Source organism: Theobroma cacao, chromosome 2 (assembly GCF_053813885.1).
Source record: "Theobroma cacao isolate CCN51 chromosome 2, ASM5381388v1, whole genome shotgun sequence".
NCBI lineage: Eukaryota > Viridiplantae > Streptophyta > Magnoliopsida > Malvales > Malvaceae > Theobroma > Theobroma cacao.
In genome coordinates, this window is record NC_142640.1 from 40,483,978 (window position 1) to 40,506,071 (window position 22,094).

Below are 22,094 nucleotides of genomic sequence, written 5' to 3' on the forward strand. Positions count from 1 at the left end.
CTATGGCCGGCCACATGAAGAGAAAATGGGATAAATAAGGGCTGATTTTTATGGAAAATAATAAAATATTCTTGCTTGACACGTGGCATGTTTTCATTGGTCCATTTTTAAAACTTTAAAAATTTTAAACCTTTTTATCTCCACCACATGATTAGTCAATGGTCAAAATGAGGATAAGGGAAGACCATGTGCTGGACAAATGTCTTGGTGGTGGAAAATTATTGTTTTGCCCTTGGGGTGGCAAAATTACCATTTTACCCCTATGCTTAAAAAAATACCAAGAATAAATTTTCTTTTCACTTCTTAACCTCAAATCATACTCCAACAAGTCAAATGGGGTGAAAAATCTTTTCAAAAAATTCTCATTTTGTCCTCAGGTGACAAATGACCATTTTACCCCTAGATAGTGAAAATTTCAGTTTGACTCCAAATTGATCCTCAAACTCCAAATCACAATATTAAACCATTCTGGGACTTTAATATTCTTAATTTCATCTTAAATTCTCTATTTGATTTAGTTCGAGGCTTAAATCAACTTTATTCTACCTCTAAGTACAATACCGACTTTTGTAAATTTTTCGGGACTCTCCTAGCATGCAAACATGCTATTCATCACATATATGTTATGAAAAGTATTTTTATAGAGTCAGGCTTGACATCTTCTCCCTTACTTGGGTCAACCATATGATCCTTCTTTATGACTGATTTCGACATCCGGCTAAATATTAATATTTTAATATTATTTCATTAATAAAATATTATTTTATTTTAAAAATTGTATCTTGTCTCTTTGGTTTCCAAAGTTCCTTATTATGCCTTAATTCGCATCTGACCAACTTTATTTATCACCATATCAAAGTATGGGGCATTTTAGGAAAGCTAAGAGTCAAAGCTACAATTTTTATGAGACTACTTTGCCCAGTTCTGCTTTTGTCAAACCCTGCTTTGTAAAATAATTATAATATCATTCACATGCTCGATAGAATGTTTGTATATTTAGGAAGTTCGAGAAATCGTTAAAAGACGATATTGCCCCTAATGGTATCATTAAGTCGATTAAGCCTCGAACTAGTTCAAATAGGAATTTTAAGGTGAAATTAAGAGTTTCACAGTTCAAGGATGACTCAAAATGGTAATTAGGAGTTCGAGGATCAATTCGGAGTCAAATTGAAATTTTCACTATCTAGGGGCAAAATTGTAATTTTTCCACTCGCGGACAAAATTTGAGATTTTGAGAGAATTTAGATCACATTTGACAAATTGGAGAATGGTATGAGTATAAGGGATGAAAAATATGTCTATGGGCAATTTTTCATTTTTTGGGGTAAAAATGTAATTTTTCACTTTACGGGGGCAAAAGTGTAATTTTTAAAAATTTGCTCCACCAAAACTTTGGAAAAGTCTAGAAATTTCATGGAGGACATGGATAAGTGAAGAGGATTGAGTGGTAGAAAAAGAAAGTAAAAAAAAATGGCTAGAAAAAAATAAAAAAATAAAATATTCAAAAGGTAAATAAAATAATAATATTTTATTAAGCCTATTAAAAGGCTTGAAAGTTCCAGAATTCTTCATTGGGATGGTCAGCCAAAACCAGCAGGAGAGAGAGAGAAATAAGAACAAACCCTAGAGTGAGAAAATTCAAAGAAAAAGTGTGATTTTTCAAGGAATCAAGTGTTTAAAGGTATGATTTTTCAAGCTTAGCTTAAGATTTATCATTTCCATGCATTTCTTATCATTTTTCATGGTTGAATCATGTGATTTGAGGATGAATTCAATTCTGAAAAAATGGGTTAGGAGAGAGAAACTTGTTAGATTAATTTGATTTTAAGTTATGTTAGTGTTTTAAGTTAGTTTAGCATATTTAGGAACAAAACAACAAGAAAAGAATTTATTTTCCTCCATTACCATTATTGGCCGAATTTTCTAGGGGAATATTGGCTGATGATCTTGATGTTTATTTGAGGAATTATGATGAATAATGATGAATTATGAGTTTAGAAAAATAATGGGAATTTTCGGAGTAAAAATACGAATTTTTACCCATTAGGGGTATTTTCGTAATTTGCTATCGAGACTGATAATTTGCACCACACTTAGGGACATTAAGTCAATTTGGGTGTAATTGAGGTATAGAAACTGAAAAAAATTAATTTGAGATTAAATTGGACGCGTTAGAAATTTAATCGGGTAATAGGCCGAATTAGGTTAGCACCGCATTTAAGCGGTAGTCGGATAAGTTGCATGTCATATCATGCATATATACCGAGCCTGAATTGATTTTATAATGGTCAAGCATTGATGTGGTGAATTATGTATTGTACATTGTGGATAGGTGGTGAGCAAATTACACTGGTAAAAGTACAGAAATTGTGCTTGAAGACTGGGATTAGGAGTACGTCGACTCCTAGAACTGTGAGTGGACAATTTATCGTCTTAAATATCTAGAGTAATTATACTTGTTTGATGCTTTTATTAAATGGTGAGTTTAAATTATAAAATATTATGTTTTCCAATTAAAATGTTTTTTAATAAAAAATGAGATTTATACTGGTTTTGAAAACTAATATTGTTTTGGGAAAATTGAGTATATGGAGACTGTGTTGAAATTTATGATTTTATATGTTATTGAAATTGTGGCTTATGACACTATGGTAGCATGATGGCTAAATTTTTGAGGTTGGCATGAAATATATGAACAGTTTTGGATTGGTCTTGGTAGACTGGATTACATTTTATTCGCCATATTATGCTACTGGAATTTTTATGGGTCTGGTGGTATATTAAACGGTCACTGCAGTGGTGGGGGTTTCCGTGGACTGCCTATGAGAGGGGCACGGTAACTCAATTATATACTTACCTCCGGGGGGCGATGTTGGGTGAAGTATCTCCTGAGGTATAATTTGAGTGCACCTCACGTTCGGGCCACCACGTGAGAGTGAGACTCAGCCAACGCCAAGGAACGGCTGCGTGTCAGATGTGAAAACATGTTTATGGGTATGGGTCATTGAACAGCCTTGGCGGTCTCAGTGGGATACCTTGACGAAGGTACTCGTGAGAATGATTCTGGCAGGGGCCAAGTTTAAGAAATTCATAAGTCGGGAAAATTTTGATGAAAAGAAATTATTTGGTATAGATTGAAAGGAATTTTGTGTTATGAACATTATTGAGATATAACGTTTTTATATTGTCTCTATCTACTCGGCTTTAGATGCTTTTGATGGTAATTGTTTACTCACTGGGATTATTTAATCTCACCCCTCTTCCTATCCATTTTTCAGGCTCAGGACAGTTTGTTGATAGTTGATTAAGACGAGAATTAATCTCGGAGTTGCATCATAGGAAGTAAAGGTTCATAGCCCTACATCTTCTTAGTCAGTTGGGGGCCCACGTGTCACTGAAAAAGTAATTTTATTCTTCAGTTATTTGATTTAAAGTATGTATGAATATATTTAGCTTTTACACCATGTTTTTGACGAGTTTTGGTATTTTCGAAGAAAAATGACGAAAATGCCCCTGTGAGCCAGAAAGTAATATTTTATTGTTTTGATTTGGAAATGACTTATGATTTTTTTTGAAATGTGAAGTTTAATAACTGTCACTCACTGGGGAGATGCAAAAGCTGATGCTAAGCCTTGCGGGGTTTCGATCGGCATTCGGGGTAATGAGTGCCTATCGGGACGTCGCGGCGGTTGTCACGGGCTCGATGGGAGTTCCGGGTCGTGACAGCTTTGAAAATAGAGAAAATCACATCAAAAAATGATTGGGTGTACTATTGCGAGAATGGTAATTTTAAGGCTGACAATTGATGCTTAGGCCTCATTACACTTTTAAGCCCAATAGTTAGAGTCAATAGGTTAACTTAGGGAATTTTAGGTTACGAGTTCTAGTATAAATAGTATGTTTTAAAAGAAATTAAGGAGACACAACTTTTGGAAATTCAAGAAGCTGAAAGTTTAGGCAAAAACTCGAAAAGCGAGGCTGCAATTAATTGTTTTGTTTTCTTCATTTGCTTTTATTGTTCTTGTTACCCTCAATGGTTGAAATTTATATAATATTATTTGTCTCTGCAATTATGAGTAGCTAACTTTCTTTTTCTAGAATTACAATTGAACTTACATGTAATCTGAATTTTTAATCTTTTTCTTGCTTATCTTTGATGGGATTTGAATTATTTATTCCAATTTGTTCTTAATATTTTTAATTGTGTGATTACCAATTAAATTGATTTAGGAACCTAAACAAACTTGGGAAAGGGAGTTTAGTATAAAATAAAATTGGGATAACATATGATCATATTAATTGATTTGCGTATAGGATATGAATATTCTTATAGGCCACATGTAGTCAGATTAGAGCCTGAACTTAATGAGTCTATTTTAATTTCAATTCACATAGGGATATAGTATTTTGATTAAAATAGATATTTTTATTAGATGAGTTGGGAGATCCTTATAAATAATTGAGGACTCTAGGTTAGCAATTCAACCCATTGAAATAAGTTGAGGAAGAGAGTTAAGATTTAGATGAAGTGTGAGGGATATTATAATTCTAGGCTTGTTTGATTTGCTTTTTATCCAATTATCTTGTTGCTCTAATTTTTAATTAGATTAGTTTTAATTGAGTAATTTTTAGTTTAATTAGAATTTAGATTTTAATTATTTGAATAAAACTAAATTGTTTTAATTTTAGTACTTAGTAAAATTTAAATCAATTCTATGTGGGATCGATACTCTACTTACTGTTATATTATCTTTTTGATACGTATACTTACGTAGGTAGAAATTTAACTAATAACTATACACCCCTACACTTTAAAATAATTCAAATTTGATTTTCTACCATTATTCCATAATTCATATGGTGTCATAAGTGATTTCTTTAAAGGAACTTTATTACTTATATGACATGTTATCAAAAGTGCTTCTCCCCAAAACTTAAAAGGAGCATTTGCATTTAACAACATACTATTTACCATATCCACCAACATTCTATTTTTTTTTTTTTGACCAATCCATTATTTTGGGGTGCATAAGGAGCTATTCTTTGATGAATTATTCCATTCTCTTTACAAAATAGAGAAAACGAGTCTGAAAAATATTCTCCTCCTCTATCACTTCGAAGAATTTTAATCTTCTTTTCTTTTTGATTTTCAACAACAGTTTTAAATTCCTAGAATTTGTCAAATTCTTCATCTTTTATTTTCATTATATAAACATGAGTGAAATAAGAATAATCATCAATGAACGTTATAAAATACCGTTTCCCTCCCTTTGTTAGTTAACCATTTAGTTCACAAATATCAGAATGTATAAGTTCTAATAATTCTTATTTTCTTTCAACTTTTGAAAAAGGTTTCTTAGTCATTTTTGCCTGAACACAAATTTCACATTTTTCAAAACTCTCTTTTTAACATGAATATAACCATGTTTTGGCATAAATTTTAAAGATTGAAAATTTAAATAACCTAATCTAGCATGCCATAAATCAAAACAATGCTTAACAGTATAAGCAAAAGAATTATTTATTTCATTAATAATGAATTTGAACATTTTGTCATAGGAATATCCTTTTTCCAACAAATACAGTATTTTTCAATACTACAACTTTTTCGAATTCTAATACAATCTTAAAACCATTCTTATAAAATAAATGTGCAAATACAAGATTTTTACTAATTTTAGAAACATGGAATACATTAAGTAAAGTTAATTTCTGCCCTAAGGTAAATTTTAATCCAACCATTCTTTTGCCAAACACCTTAGCAAGATTATGGTTTTCCATTAAAATTTCTTTTGGTCTTTTGAGTTCTTCTTAACTCTCGAACTACCTTTTGTCATTGCAAACATGAATAGTAACATCAAAATCTAACTACCATTCTAAATGTTTTGTTATAGTAGCTATGTTTACTTCGATAACCATTCTAATATGCATTTTAGTTACCATCGCAACAAGCTCTTTAACATCACATACAATAACGTTTATCTTGCTTCTAGAACCAAAAGCAGCAATCTTGTTTACAAGAGTTCCAAAATTTCAGAACTTACACTCTTTGATAAAATGTCATTTCTTTCCATAATGATAACACATTTTATCACTCTTATATTTCTTGGATTTCTTGAAGTCAATTTTGTAAACTCTATTTCTTTTCAATTTTCTAGAACTCTTTTCTTTTTCATCGACGAGATTTATATTTGACCCAAGAATGAGTGCATCTCTAGCACGATTTTTACCTCAATTTGCAATCGAAGTTGAAACTCTCCAATAGTAAAACTTTCAGGAAAATGCAAAATTTTCTTGCTATATCCATTCTAAGAAGATGGAAGTTTGGAGAAAATTACTCCCACTTAAAGTGAATCAAGAATTTTGATTTCTAGTTCATTTAATTTAGAGGCCAAAATTCGTAACTCATGTACTTGATCCATAATTGGTTTGGTATCCGTCACAGTAAACTTGAAGTATCTCAATGCAAGAAATTTATCCATACCTTTTTTCTCCTTTTGTACGTTTCCTCAAGTGTAGTCAAGATTTCCTTTGCCGAAGTCTTATGTCTGAAGAGATCATACAATCAATCAATGAGAGTATTGAGAATGTATCCACGACATATAAACTCATCATGTTTCCATTTCTCTATGTTAACATCAGTAGTGGTTACGGTAGCAGTTGTTGTTGCAGCGATGTTTTTAGAAGATGTTGCTTCCGCTGACATGATCTCTTTTAGATTGATGGTTGATCCGTCTCAAAAATATAATAAATTTTCAATATGGTTAATAGGAATACTATCTTATCCCTCCATCTAGTGAAATTCGTTTCATCAAACCTATAGAGTTTGATTGTTTCTTGATTTGAAAGTAAACTTTCACACTTGAATCTAACTCAATCTCCATCATGAAATAATTGCAAAAGAAAAAAAGTTTGGAGAGAATAACTTAAGATTGTTAGAAATATTTGAGAAGAAAGAAGAGTATGACTTTGAGGGCATGAATTAACACTTTCCTTAAAGTATTTTTGTGAGACCTTGACCCCTATTGACCTGTAACTAGCAATAGACGCGATAACACGAACTAGGAGTAATTTCATCATTTCTCCTGGTCAACCCCTGAAATTTGTTTTCTAATGTTATTAAGGTCCAAGTAGGCCTACGGAATGAATGGATGAGGATAAGATAATGAAGAAGATAGAAATACCGATAATTTTCACAATAGGGGTAAAACGATCATTTTACATCTCAAGTTGAAATTCTTAAGTTTTCATGAACCCGAGTATTTCTAGACCCTTATGGACCTTGTCTCAGTGTTAAAGAAGTAAAAATATTGCATAAAAGTAATGGAAAAAACAAAATGACATAGTTTAGGGCATTTTGGTAATTTTGCTAGAAATGGATAAATTTAAGCCATAAAAATCTAAGTTTCTAGGATGTTCTTCAAATTTCCAGCACTTCCTCTTCTTCTTTTTCCTCTCCCACGTTCTCTCACCCCCCCCCCCCCCCCAGTGAAAGCTTGCCTTGAATTTCCATATATTTTCTTAAGTTAACCTCGATTTTTCATGTTTTTGTGTACCCTTTCCCAAAGTTCTTTGTGCTCTTCTACTTTCTCACCATAAAAACCCTCAAAAACCTTTCCTTATTACACTCTCTCACTAGCTGGACATTCTAGAGAGAGAAAGTGAGATTTTCATGATAGTTTGAAAGCTTTTGGGAAAGAAATTCAATTACAAAACTACCAAGGTGAGTAGTGAAATTGAGTTGATTTTTTTTAAGTTGTTGAGAATGGCTAGTGGCTAGATCAGTGAGTGTTTTGTAGTTGAGGTGGGTTATTCATTGTAGTGTGACTAGAATAGTGAAAATATATAGTCACTTGATGGTATATGGAAACTAGTTAAAAACAACTAGCAGAACATGATTTAGTGGATAGCTTTTAGAAATATAATTATACAAATCGGGTTAATTGTGATGTTGTTGTGATGATAGGTCCCAACGAGGCTCCACAGTTCCATTTGGACCATTAGTGGAGGTTGGAGTTGAGTAAAGATTCAACAAATACCAATGAGTGAAGTTGCACGAAATGTTTTGGGATTAAGGCACATGTGGTTGATTGAGACATTTTAATTGTTTTTCTATAAAATGCATGGGAACAAGCCTTTAGTGAAATGTTTTTGGTGATGTGGAACATGATTGTGATAAATCTCTGTACTTTTATATGATGCTGATATGTATATAAAAATATATGATATGTATTGCTAAGTAATTTTGTGTAATTGATGTAACCGTGCATGTGCGGAGTGGGCAGTGCATATGCCGATTACATGATGATGTAGTGACAAGTACAATCGTGCATATGCAGAGTGGACAGTGCATATGCCTGTCAAATGATGATGTTGTGACACTTACAACTATGCATGTGCAGAGTGGGGAGTGCACATGCCGGTAATGATGTGCGTGTGGGGAGTGCATGTTGGCTGAGGGAGGTGGTGGTATTCGTGTTTATATATATATACATACATGCGTAGTAGAAAGTTTATGAATATAGTACGTGATTGTAATGTATGTGGAATCTTGCATGTTGAACAGTGAAAGTTGTTAAGTATTTTCAAATTGATGTTTATTGCAGCAAGGAATTTGGCTACAGGGAAAATGGATTCTCGATGCAGCCAGAAACTCTCGGGTGGTGGTGCAGTGCTGTCACTTTGACAGTGATTTTGACCACCTTTCGGTCACATCTAGGCAAAGTGGTAAACAATAAACTCGTAGCCCTGCCTCTTAGCTTTCTAATGACCCAACAAGCATGTCAATTAGACTTCTATAGTGGGAGATATGCTTGAAAAACCGAAACATATGCAAATGGAGAATGCCTTTTGCTGCAGCGAGAAATGTGCCGTCACATTGCTTCCTTGCTCGGTTTTTGATAAAATTTTTCTTCACTCTTTTATCTTCATGATTGAGCATGGGTCCTTGCAACACTAAGAGTTTATTTACCAATGTTCAAAACAAGGGGTTTAGGGAAGAAATTAAACTAAATTACATTGTTTTCAAAACAAGTGCATCATGATTTTTAAATTTTCCTTATCAATTGCTTGTTTCCTTCCTATGTTCACTCACTGAGTTCATACTCACATTTTTCAACTTCATGTTTTCAAATCAGGAGGCAGTTGAAACCTAGGTTAAGGTATCCTCATGGACTCGTCTATTTGATAGGTATCTCGACATTCAATAGCTGTACCTTCGCCAAGGTCGCTTCGCTGGAAGTCGAGTATCTTTATGCTATATATATATAGATAAACAAAATGTAAAATTTTAAGATACTTGTCTTAGACAATATATATGTATATATACTTTGAATGGTAATGCCAGTATGAGTTGGCAATGGTTAGCACCATTTTGGGGTAATATATATATACATGCGAATATTTGATCATGGTAGAATATCATTCAAGTACTTATACTTGAGATCATGAAATGTGACTTTAAGAATACTTAATAGATTGATGAACAGGTTATATAAATAGGCTTGCTTGGACTTAGTGGCTATGCTCATTGGGTCCATGTGCCGGTCACAGCCCGGAATTTGGATCGTGGCAATTTTCTCAACCTCCAAGATACAACAAAATCCTTAACACACTTATCAGAATTGTGAAAATAATAGTGTAAGAATGTTGTTTATATAATAAACCAACATGCACATTTTTCAATGAAAAAACTTGTTTCTTCTCATAATGCAACTATTCAATTGTTATAAATAACAACCTTTCATAATATAATAATAAAAAAGTTATATTTAATAACCTTTCATAATATAACTATTAAAAAGTTATATTTTAATAAGGTAATTATTTATAACTTTTTAATTACAACTTTTCAGTAATACGTCCAACATTAACCAACTATCTAACAATTAATGTTTTGTCTTTACAATTGTCTTCTCTCACAAAGAAAATTGATAAATTAAGTGTTAATATTGTCAGAGACCTTCATGACTTGCGAATCTTGTGGAGAAGGATATTTCAATGACAATTGTCCCATCTATTTTGCATCTTGTTTATTTGTTGGAAATAGGCAATATAACAACAATCTCTATTCCAACACCTATAATCTTGGTTGAAAGAATCATCTTAATTTCTCATAGAGCAACAACCAAGGGTCTTCATCAGCATTTAAACCCAACTCGCCTCTTGGATTTCCACCTAGAGCTCCTATGCTAGAGAAAAAACCTTCAATAAAAGATATGTTTGTACAATTCATGATAAAAATTGATGCCTTCATTCAGAGACTAATGTCATTATTCAAAATCAAGCAGCATAAATCAAATATCTTGAGACACAAGTAAGCCAACTTGTCAATGCTCTAAATAATTAACTTCAAGGTACTTTACCTAGTGACACTAAGCCTAACCTAAGAGGAGAAAATAAGAAACATTGTAAGGCAATCAATCTTCTCAATGGAAAAGAGATAAGTAAAAGAGGTAAGTGATAAGGATTTAAATTTTGAAATTTCAATTCAATCTGATAACAAAAAAATTGAAAAAGATACTTAAAAAAATTGTGGTTCAAAAAATTACTGAAAATTCAAAAAAAATCTTAATTAAAAACTGCTCCTACACCTCCACCATCTTTTCTTCAAAGATTTCACAAATAAAACTTGACAAACAATTCTAAAATTTTATTAATGCTTTTAAAAAGTTACATATTATTCTTTTTGCTGAAACAAGAATCAAAATATAAAAAATATGATAAGAATGCGACGTGGTTGTCATTATTACTTGAATGATTAAGATAGCAGAAAGCCCACTATTCCTAAAGCTCAGGAGAGAGAAATTGTTCATTGTATTACATTTTCTAAAGCTTAAAGACGTCGACAGGTAGCTCCGTAACTTTCCAATTGCGTAGCACCATACAGGGAGGAATTAGGTACACCGAAGGTGCCTTTTCTTCATTGCCCTCCTTCCCAATCATCTGAGTCGATGGCTCGCCGAACACATTCAGGTGAAGAGAGACATGGATGCCTGCGCAGAAAGAGGGAGACAAAGTCAAGATGTTTTTTGAGCACATACTTGTTTAAGCAAACAGAGAATTTTCAATCTGCATAAGATATCATGCTTAAGGACTCGCTTGGAAAGGCCAGGGCCAGGGTACACCAAAAAGATCCTCTTTCACATTCTTAAGGTCGCATGAGGGGAGATATTCCTCGGTGTCCTTCGTCAAAGAGTAACCTTTGTACACAGTGACAGGACGATCACACCGCTACTCCGAAAAGAACGATGACAAGTTAATGTCAAAGTTAAAAGAAGATTTTTGAGAAAGGGGAGAGGAGGCATCTACGTTTTAAATATTACCATGATATTGCGTTACCGTTAGTATTATTATGTTATTTTAAATTTTTTAAAAGCACATAAATATCCATAAGTGCAATAACAGAGCAGAGCACAACAATTAGGCCAAAAAAAAATCAATTTTAGGCATCTAAAAGGTGTAAGGATGGGTGGAAATTGAGTGTTTATTATTATTATTATTTTTTTTTTTGGGAAGTTCCTAATTCCATATTTCATTTTGTTGATGTTTATTATATGGTTTAATTGTTTATTTTATTCTCTAAAGTTTTGTTTTCCTTTTGATTTAATATGAAAATGAAAATAAACAAATGATGTTTCGGAAGATTAAAATAACTTTCAAGTGACAAATCGAATTGATAAATTAATATTCAAATAAATTATCTAAAAGGGCTAATCAAAAGGCGTGGCTTGCAAGAATAACAAAAACACCCTCTCATATTCATGGAAGCTCAGAAGACAATATTTGACAATTTTGAAACAAAATATGCTTCTGAAGATTGAATGATTCCACCTTGAAATGTATTACAAAGTTCATGGAGGGTCACATGCGTTCATGAATAACTAGTTTGCCAAAAACGGTCTTCATGCATCGGCGGCACTTTAAACCTAAACGCTATCCTGTACTAAACCACAGCTATGTTTCCATTTAGCAAATAAGTATCAATTTTTTTTTTTTTTTTGAAAAGCATGAGCAAATACGTATCAAATAATTTACACATTTACCGATTACGACTCTTCCTTCCCAGTCAAAGCAGTTTTCAACCCATATTTGGAGAAGACCCCTGTTAGCAGAGCCTTCTCCTTAATCTTTAACCTGCACAAGGATAAAACAACTTTGAATTTTAAACCATATTAAAAAAAAAAAAAAACCATTCACCAACTGTTGCAATAATGCAGAAAATGACCTCTTTGCAGATCCTGGAATGTCACGCTTTTGAACCTTCTGCTCTTTTGGATCTTTTTTCTGCTTTCCTTTAGCAAGTGGCTTTTTCTCAATACCCCTAATTCTTTCTAGCTTTTGACCCTTTTGCTCTTTTGGAACTCCTTGCTGTTTTCCTCTAGCAATTAGCTTTTGCTCAAGAGCCCTAATTCTTTCTAGCCGATTTGAGGACATTGAATCTGCTGCACGCTCATCACCATTACTTGGCCCTGATTCACTAATAACATTAAGATTATCTCTACCTTCTCCTTGTTCTACCCTATCAAACTCCTCATCCTGATCATCCAATGATAAATCCGAGCAAGAAATGTTCATATCAAAATCAGTATCGGGACAGTCTCCCAAGCCAGGAACTGCCACTTCAGGTGTGATGGAATCCTTGTCACTCAATTCTTCATGAGCAGGATTCTGGGAAACCGAATTCATCATCTCACATTTTATTTGCTTCTGAATCCTACCAAACATTATATTATGTCCAGAGAAATTTTGCACAAACCTGCCATAAGAGAAACTTCAGTTTAAGAACGTAGTAAGGTATCAAATCTCTATAAACAAAAACAATAAGCCACCCAGGGGCAGAGCCAGAAATATTTTCCTAGGGGAGCCAAGTTCAACTTCAAACAAACAAATGTTATAATATAATTTAAGTTGCACTAAACATGATAAATCATCACACTAAAAATTTGAATATATGTAGTAACCATAATTTAAAAAAGAAATCTAAATAGAAATATTATTTTTACAAAAACTGATTCAAATTGTGCTATACGTTATAATACTAAAATCATATATGATTTTTTGTACTACATTTCAATTATGCAAAAGACAATGTTTGGTTCATGGAATGGACTACAGGAGATGTCAAAAAGTCAGGGGGGAATAGCCCCCTTCGCACCCCCTGGCTCCATCCTTGATGGCACCTGAGGTCAATTAAACCAAGATGCAATATTGCTTATAAAATAAAAACGAAAAAATCTCCAAGAAAAACCTACAAACAGGTAATCTTTTTGCTATCACCATTGCCATCAGTTTCTCTTACACAAAATGTTCAATTAACAATGAGTAAAGTTTGCAAATACAAACTCTTATCACACCATACCTAGTTGCATCCACCTCACGCTTGAAATCAACAAAGGCAAAACCTTTGCAAACAGGGTCTTTAGTCTTCTTATTCCCAGAAACAGCTGGAGATATATTAATTATTCCAGAAACCCCATTGAAAGCAGCTTTCAAATCCCTGTGAATATTCTTTTTCTTAGGAAGGTTGACCACCCTCACCCGAACTCCACTTGGAACAACTTCAGCTACTGCGGAAAAAGGAAATGCCCACCACAAAAGCCATAAAGGTCAAACCCAAGCAAACCCTTTTAATATATGTTACTCTTAAAGTTCAAAAGGCCTAACCTTTCTTGGAACCAGACTTGACAGGATTGTTTTTGAGATTATTGACATTAACAACTTGCGCTTGTCGGCTTTGCTCTATTTCTTCAAGCAGCTTGTCTTCAATAGAAGTATCATATACTTTCCCTTCACCGAACCCACGAGGCTTGTTCTCAAGCCACTTCTTCATTTTCCCAAACGGAAGAAACATCCCCTCATCGCAGTCGTCATCACCACCGTCCAATCCATCATCAAAATCAAAGAATTCATCCTCCTCCTCGCCATCAGAACCGTCCATTTCGTAGAGAGTAGTGCCGCCATTTTTTCCTTTATTAAAAGCAGAAGCCCGCAACTTATTAGAATCTTTATTTGGGAAAACTGAAAGAAAAGTTAAATGGGTTTGTTGGGAAAGTGGAGGCAAAGAAGAAGCGAAAATGGCTCTCCTGAAAGGGAATGAGAGAGAGAAAGCGGTGTTCTTCTGCTTAATACTGTGGTTGGCGCTGCCGCTGCCATGGTGAAGAGAAGTGAAGCCAAACGTTGAATTACAAAACGACGTTGAACACGTTCCCGTCTTCTGCATCTTCCACAGTTCCCTCACCTATCCACTTTTACTCTGTCGACTCCAACCTATCGCCTATGAACTTTTACCATTCATATTTTATTATAGAGGAAGTGGGCCGGGTTTGGGTGATCTGGGCTGCATTTTTCTTTCCCTCCAATAATCTGGGCTGCTTTCAAACCGGCAAATTAGGAGTCCAAGCCCAGACCACTGGAGTTTTTTCTCCTCTGGTAAGTCCAAGAGTAATTTTTTTTTTTTTTGTTATTTTGCACGTCAAAACCCAATAAAACTTTGTTTCATTGTTCTTTATTATGTCTCAAACTTTTCATTTTTCAACATTTGAAATGTTCGCATGAAAATACATCATACTTTTTTATATTTCTTGATTTTAAAATTAAATTTTCAAATATATTTTGTGAAAATTGTGAGAATTGACTTTCGTAGTAAGGTGACTTCAAAAATGATCGTCTCTATAATTTTAACTGTTTTTAGTTAATTTTTTCACGACTTGACAAAAATACCCTTTAAACCTATTAATTGAAGTGAAGGCACGCCTCATTTTCTTTCTTTCTACTCTCTCGCCATTCAGCTAAAAATTTCAAAATTAAATTTCGATTTAGATTTAACTATCCCTCCGTCCAGCTCTCCAATGTTATCGAGGTCTATATCGGCAGCCAACTTTCTCACGATCCCAAAATGCAAAAATGACATCAAGGTATTGTTATGGGTTCTTGAGTTTATTTAAGGTTATTCATAGAACGAAAAAGTTGATGGGTAAATTATATAAGTTTGGAAACTTAAATCTGGCTGGAGGTAGTGAAATCAATCAGTTTATAGGCGATGCGTGAATATTTGTTAGGGATTGAGTCACTGGATATTAGGGTGTGTGACTGGATATTAGGAATCGTAACCTATTTATTTGGCATTAGGTGCCTGAATATTACGTGACTAAATATTTGTTAAGCATTGCGTGACTTATTTATAGGCATTACGTGACTGAATATTTGTTGAGCATTGCGTAACTTGTTTATAAGTATTACGTCACTGAATATTACGTGACTGAATATTTGTTGAGTATTGTGTGACTTGTTTGTAGACATTGCATGACTTTATCTACCTAATGCTGAATGTGATTATCTACTGATTCAGCCCCCTTAATAACAAATTGTGTAAAATTAGAAAAGAAATAGGCTAAAGCTATTTGATAAACTATTTAACAAAATAAATTTTATAAGTTGTAATTTCGGTTAAAATTACCATAAAGGATATTGAGTGTCATCTTTAATAACCTAATAAGCTATAATGTAATTCTTGAAATTTATATATAATTTCAATGTTAAAATCAAAGAAATCAAAAAAGAAATGGAACAATTTTCAGACTTGTAAAGTAGCAATTTTCACTATTAGATTTTGGTTGGTCTACCAAGCAATCGGACTATGATGCTTAAATTAAAAAAAAGAAGAAGAAAAAAGAGGAAACGATAATGAATTTCTTAGAAAAGAGAAAAGAGGTAACATTAAAATCCTTTTGATAAATGAAAAAGTAAGAAAACCTTTAAGCTACTTTTTATTAAGAATTTCTTAGAAAATGATATTTAGCCTGATTTTTGCTTTTAAGAGGTAGATAAGATGAAACGCCAGGTCAAACAAGTACTTAATAACCAATTCAGCCTCCCTTCATTGCACTTATATGGGTGTAAAAAACGAAGAGTCAGCATTCATGTCTATAAATAAAGGGAACCATTAATCATTTGAATCACATTCAATTATCTTATTGGTGATCTGCCAAAAAACCATGCTTTGTTCTATCTTATTGATGAGCACAGTATTAAAAAGCTAGGTTTTGAGTTCAAAAACAACAATTGGGTTAAAAAGGGGGCAGCCGATAACCCAAAATTTAATACAACTTATGACAGTGCATGAATTATGACATAACTGATTTAATCGACAGAATCGAAAAATGAGTTTGGTTAATTTGTGAGTTTGTGTGTGAAACTTGACAGGGAAACCCTTAAAATAGTTTAGGGGCTGACAAATTAACAAGTAACTTCAGAGGTTTTAAGGGTGAGAGGGTTTTGGAGGCATCGGTGTTGGGAACGAGGTTGCGGCATGGATGGTCTATGAGCGAAATATCTATCGATAGATGATAAATATATCGATAGATACCGTTTCTTTCATCTTCCAAGTATTCCCAATATCTATCGATAGCTTATAAATATATCGATAGCTTCTATTTCATCTTCCAAGCAATCGAAATAGCTATCGATACATTATAAACATATCGATAGCTACCGTTTCATCTTCCAACCATTCGAAATTTCTATCGATAGAAGATAAATATATCGATAGATACCGTTTCTTTCATCTTCCAAGTAGAGTATTCAAGAGTATCTATCGATAGCTTATAAATATATCGATAGCAAACCCTAACGAAAAATCACATTCCTTATAAACGTTGCAAAAAAATCACATTCCTTATAAACGTTGCAAAGTGATATTCCCAAAGATCACATTCCTTGCAATATACCAAACCTTAACCCATAATTAAACGAAAAATCTCTTAAACCTATATCTACTTGTAAGTTGAACCACTAAAGTTGAACCGTCCTGCACTATCTTAAGCAATGGCAGCATCTTCGAGCAGACCCAATGTTAGTGACAATGGCGAGCAAAGTATGGGTGATGATGAATACTCAAGCCTACGATCAAGGAAGAAATGGAAACTAGATCTTCAACTGCATGCCGCATCAATTGGTTTTTCAATTGAACTAGGTAATGATCTATCCTCGACCTCACAATTTAGGGACAACTCACATGTTGCTAGGTATAGGGCTAGGTATAAGGTAATAGAGAATGCCATCATATCTTGCGGGAAAATGGTAGATTGGGAAAGCTTAAAGGAAAACATATACCTTGAGGGTGACTTATTTTCCTTTTTTGACATGGGTAAACTTAAGGGTCTAAGAACCTTTCCATATTATGATTATAGCACGACTCTTGTTAGGGAATTTTACTCTAGCATTCGTTTAAGTGAAAATGAATTTGAAAATCCTAGAGATTTTGACCCATTTGTTTTGAACGTGTTTTTGGGAGGAATAGAGTTTACACTGACTGCTTTTGATATTGGGAAGCTTCTGAAAATGGAGTACAAACAGGGACAATACAGACTTCCCCAATATGTGACCCTCCTGCATGTGGGCCCAAGTGACAGTAGAAAAGAACCATACACCACAACTTCATGTTCTGCTCGTCATTTGAATTCTGCACCAGATAAACTGGTACATAATTTTCTAGAGTCCACATTACAGGGAAAGATCAGTCATTTAAGACATGTTAGCGCTGAGGATCTGTGGATGATGGAAACAATTGGAACCCAGTTTGGCCTGAATATTACAAAATATATGATCATGAGAATTAGACTAGTTGCCATGCGGAAAGAGACGACCCTTCCATACAGGAACATCATATCGACTCTAGTTAAGAAGAAAGGGATATGGAGCAATAGGTATCTAGCTGATTGGACCAGTCGCAGGCCTTGTACTCTCTCTATTCGATGTCTCGTGAAAAGAGGATATGACTTGAGTCTTGATGAGCCATTCAACTCTGTCGAAGGTAGCCCAGTTCATCCTGCCCATGATACTCCATCTAGTTAACCTTCTAGAGTTATTCTAGATCTTGTTTCCAATGATGTGATGTATAATATGCTTCTGAGGATTAATGAGAAACTCAGTAATCAAACTGCTAGAATGCAGGCATTAGAATTGAGGATAAAGAATGTTGAGAATCTTCTAATGCAAAGAAAAGATACAGCTGTTTGAGCAGCAGAAGCGCTGCAGAAAGAAACAATCCTGAGATGAGTTTTTCCAACATGAACCTCACAGAAAAAAGAAATTAGTTGTCATTGGTTCTAGCTGAGTCAACCATAGCAGATGAACATTCATATTTGAGAGTTGTGGGTTAATTGGATTACGGATATCGTAGTTTGTATTTCTCAAAATTGACCCATAAATTTTGTTTTCTTTAAATTCGCTAAACATGTGCTTTAACTTTCATGTGTTTAGGGTAACTTTTGGTTGAGGGTTTAGGGTGTTCAACTCGATATTTTGTTATGATGGTGCTTGGGGTTGAGTTATGGTTTGATATTGTGCATGATAATTGGCTTACCATTTTTTGAAGAACATGACACACAATAGGTGAGTCACGCAATTCAAGATCAACTAGTCACACGATCCCATATCATCTAATCACGCGATTCTATAAGAATTAGTAACGTCACTCCATATATACTACTCACGCGACTCCATATCAAATAGTAACACATTTCCATAATAACCAGTCACGCGACTCCATTTTTCTACTCACGTGATTTTAGAATAAATACTCACGTCATTCCATAATAACTAGTAACGTCACTCCATATATATTACTCACACGAGTCAATATCAACTAGTCATGCAATTCCACAAAAACTAGTCACGCGCTTCCATAATAACTAGTAACGCCACTCTATATTTATTACTCACGCGAGTCAATATCAATTACTCACGCGATTTTAAATCTTAACGGTTCACGCGATCCATATTTACTACTCACGTGATTCAAAGTCGATTAGTCACGCGATTCCATATTAACTACTGACGTGATTCAAAATTTAGTACTCGTGTGACTCCATAACAAATACTCCCACGAATCAATATCAACTGGTGACGCAATTCCATCTCCACCATCCACACAATTCAATATCAACTGCTTACAACCCTATATCACGCAATGCAATTCAACATGTCATATAGGCTATAAAGTAAAAAAATAAAGGGGGCTGACATTTGCAAATGCATGAACGCTGTTATGTAAATTGTGTAAATTAGTAACAGACTTTACGATATGAATAAGAAAAAAACGATGTTGCTCTAATTGGACCCATATGCTTATCACATGAATGAATACAAAGAGTAATATGGAAATGATACAGAATAATGTTATTTACAGATTGAAAAAGAATAAACAAATTAAAAAATTTTACAACTTATGCTATTTGCAAAAATCTCAAGGGTAAACTTTTTTCGAATGCCCTCTATCGCGTTTACCTTCAGCGTTTGATCCTCCGACCCTATCAACCACTGCAACGAGGTTATAACCCAATCCCCGCAACTGTGCAAATCTTGCTGTATTGGGGTTTTTTCATTTAACCTATACCCCATCCGCGTCAAAGCTCGCTTTTGACAATGTGAGCTAACAAAGTACCCCGCCTGGTGGCATATAATGGGAAACAATGATGTTAGTGGACTCATATGCTTATCATGCAAGCCAAACTTCAGTGCTTCTATTCGACTGTACGATGAGTCCACTAACATCATTGTCCATTTCAGCAAGTTAACGTGCATTACCACCCAGTGACCGTTGAAATAGCACGGTACGAGAATTGAGTCAACCTCATGCCATGGCAAACCCCATGGAGGTCTCCCACCCCTTGCATACTGAAGCACATCGTCTGGCATTACCGCCTTACTTTGCTTGAATGTCTTCTCAATAGAGAAAGGCTGCATTTCTTTGCTCAAACCCAGCAAAATAAGCTATCAACTAAATTATGCACAATAGTTAGATGCAATTAACTAATACACACCCCATACATTTGAATAATTACAACTCAGTAAAATATAATATACTTACATAGAAGTTGGGGTCAACGATGCATATTCTCTACTTATAGTGTTGTGGATGGTGCTCGTGCACCCGCTTACACAACACACTAATGCATGTATCAATCTGTTGGTTGTCCATCAACTCTGTCGGCATATCCAATCGTCAAAAAAAAAATTAGGGCCCTCTTGCCCTACGATGCCTAAAATGTTAACCCTGCATATTTATAATAAAGTTAAATTAAAATTATAGTGAAGTGCCCTTACTACAAAGGTCATTTCTCACAATTTCCTCTTTGTAATAATACCCATGTCAAAAGGTCTATGTAATAAATACCCTAGAACAGTTAACCCTAATATCGTTTACTGTTTTTATTTTACCTAGCTTGGTCGTTTTTCATGAAGAACTCATATCTTTCCTTCAAATCGTCCTTCGTTTTGCACTGGACTAATAGTGGGTTAACGTACGAGCTTCGAAGGTATTTGCTGGCCAAGCTCACACGCTCATCTTCGGGCTCAAGTCGAGGTGAAGCCTTAAGAAAATGTGTGATCTCACCATGCGGAGGGGCTTCTACTGAAGTTGAGACAGGAGTAGGACACGCGAAAGTTGTAGTTCGACTACTCGTAGGATGAGGTCCCTTTTCGACCTCAGATGGAGAAGGTGGAGCCTAGGGAGAAAGTGTGGGTTGAGAATGCTGGGCTGCCTCTACTAGAGATGGGATAGGAGTAGGATGATGTTCGATCGGGCTATCGGGGAGGTGAGCTTCGACCCTAAATTATCAAAAAAATAAAACACATTAGAATAGTGTATACATCGTGCATGTTATAACTCACGTGATGAATAACATAAAACCTCATCCCTCAAAACGGTCGATCAGCCAACCGACAATTCGTCCTCTAGCCTTTGCAGTGAGTGCTGGATATGCTCATGCAGTGACTGCATCTGCATCTGCATCACCTGCTGGATCTCCAACTGCATTGACTGTTGGATCTCCAACGTTATTGCATGCATCTGCATCTGCATATTCATCTTCAATGACTAGAGGTCTTTCTTTCACTGTGTTCGCATCTTTTGCAACTCTCGCTTAATGCTTGTAGTCATTTGTAGACGCAGCGGCGGGTTGCGCAGCTCAGCATGAGGGGTAGCACCTGAAGTAGGAGGAAGGGCAGCAGCAAAAGTAGGAGAAGGAGAAACAAGAGTAGCATCATGATGAGCAGCAAGAGAAGCACCATGAAGAGCTACAGAAGGAGAATTAGGTGCCTCAACAGCACCAAACTCAGAATGGGCCTCTTCGTTTGTGGTGCGTCTTTGCTTAACGGCTTATCGTAACGGATTTTTCCCTTTACGTTCCATTATTTTCCTCTTTTGTTGAGGATCGAATTCTGGGCAACCCTCTAACTTCCATAATGGAACGTATTGCTACCCCTCGAAGTTATTGACTTCAATGTCCACCCAGTATGCGGTCAACATCTCTTCTGTCGTTGGCAACAACATCCTCACTGCCCATAACTGCACCAAAATATACATTGCCATTAAGTATAACCCTCACTATTTATGACAATAAAAATAAAATTTAATAAAATAAAAAAAATATGGTTTTTTTACTCACCTTGTCCTCTTTGTCCAAACTTGCAACATTTGCATGGAAACCTGTTGGCTTCTCGTCACATTGCCATTTAAGCATTCTTGGCCAAACCTGTCCGAACTGCCACTGCATTCCGAACAAGCTTCTGATTTCAAGTATTGCTTCCAACGCTCAAAACTACACATCAATTGTGTAACATTTTTACTCACCTCATAAATTCTTATGCGAAAAAAATAATGATAATGATAAACATTAGGGTATGATAGACTACCTGAAATGCCCATATGAATCCGTAAAGGTGGTAGCGCTTCTTCTCTGCTACGCCCGCAGCAGGAGGTTTGAAACCCCTCAACAAGTAATCCACGATCAGACTCCAAACATATGTGCCCCATGGGAATGCATTCCACTCGTCGATGTTCTCGACCAGCGACAACAACCATGGAACCATTGATTATTTGTAGTCTTGACCTAATAAAACATTGGTCGCGATCAAGACGAGGGCCATCTTGGTCGCGTCTTCCTCCTGCTGAAACTGCCTCCCTTGAATGTATCTAAAACTTGTTGGATCGTCACCTCCTTCCCCGGTCCCCAATATCGTAGGTGAATTCCTCTATGAGGGCCTCGTACGGATTAACAATGAGGGTCGGTAGGGGACCAAACTTCAGTTCT

At 35.0% G+C, this 22,094-nt stretch overlaps 1 protein-coding gene and 1 long non-coding RNA gene across 4 annotated transcripts; one reads left to right on the forward strand and one right to left on the reverse strand.

Moving 5' to 3' along the window:
• The first annotated feature begins 1,583 nt into the window (after nucleotides 1-1,583).
• Nucleotides 1,584-3,560, forward strand: LOC148764279 (uncharacterized). The gene is made up of 3 exons (XR_016024822.1): nucleotides 1,584-1,681; nucleotides 2,333-2,412; nucleotides 3,279-3,560. It is a non-coding gene; the product is annotated as an uncharacterized LOC148764279 (long non-coding RNA).
• Nucleotides 3,561-10,719: 7,159 nt separating this feature from the next.
• Nucleotides 10,720-14,276, reverse strand: LOC18609383 (RNA-binding (RRM/RBD/RNP motifs) family protein). Of its 3 annotated transcripts, XR_016024411.1 has the most exons (6): nucleotides 13,666-14,276; nucleotides 13,361-13,568; nucleotides 12,227-12,757; nucleotides 12,045-12,135; nucleotides 11,101-11,232; nucleotides 10,720-10,994 (listed from the first exon to the last, which is right to left on the reverse strand). XR_016024411.1 is itself a non-coding variant. In XM_007044470.3 (5 exons), exons 1-4 carry the CDS (start codon nucleotides 14,219-14,221, stop codon nucleotides 12,048-12,050), a joined length of 1,383 nt encoding a protein of 460 aa, XP_007044532.2. In that variant the 5' UTR covers nucleotides 14,222-14,276; the 3' UTR covers nucleotides 10,720-10,994; nucleotides 12,045-12,047. The 3 variants fall into 3 exon arrangements, 2 of the variants coding, with proteins under 2 accessions (XP_007044532.2, XP_017970014.1); XM_007044470.3 differs by lacking the exon at nucleotides 11,101-11,232; XM_018114525.2 differs by lacking the exons at nucleotides 10,720-10,994; nucleotides 11,101-11,232 and having other exon boundaries at nucleotides 11,792-12,135.
• Nucleotides 14,277-22,094: the final 7,818 nt, after the last annotated feature.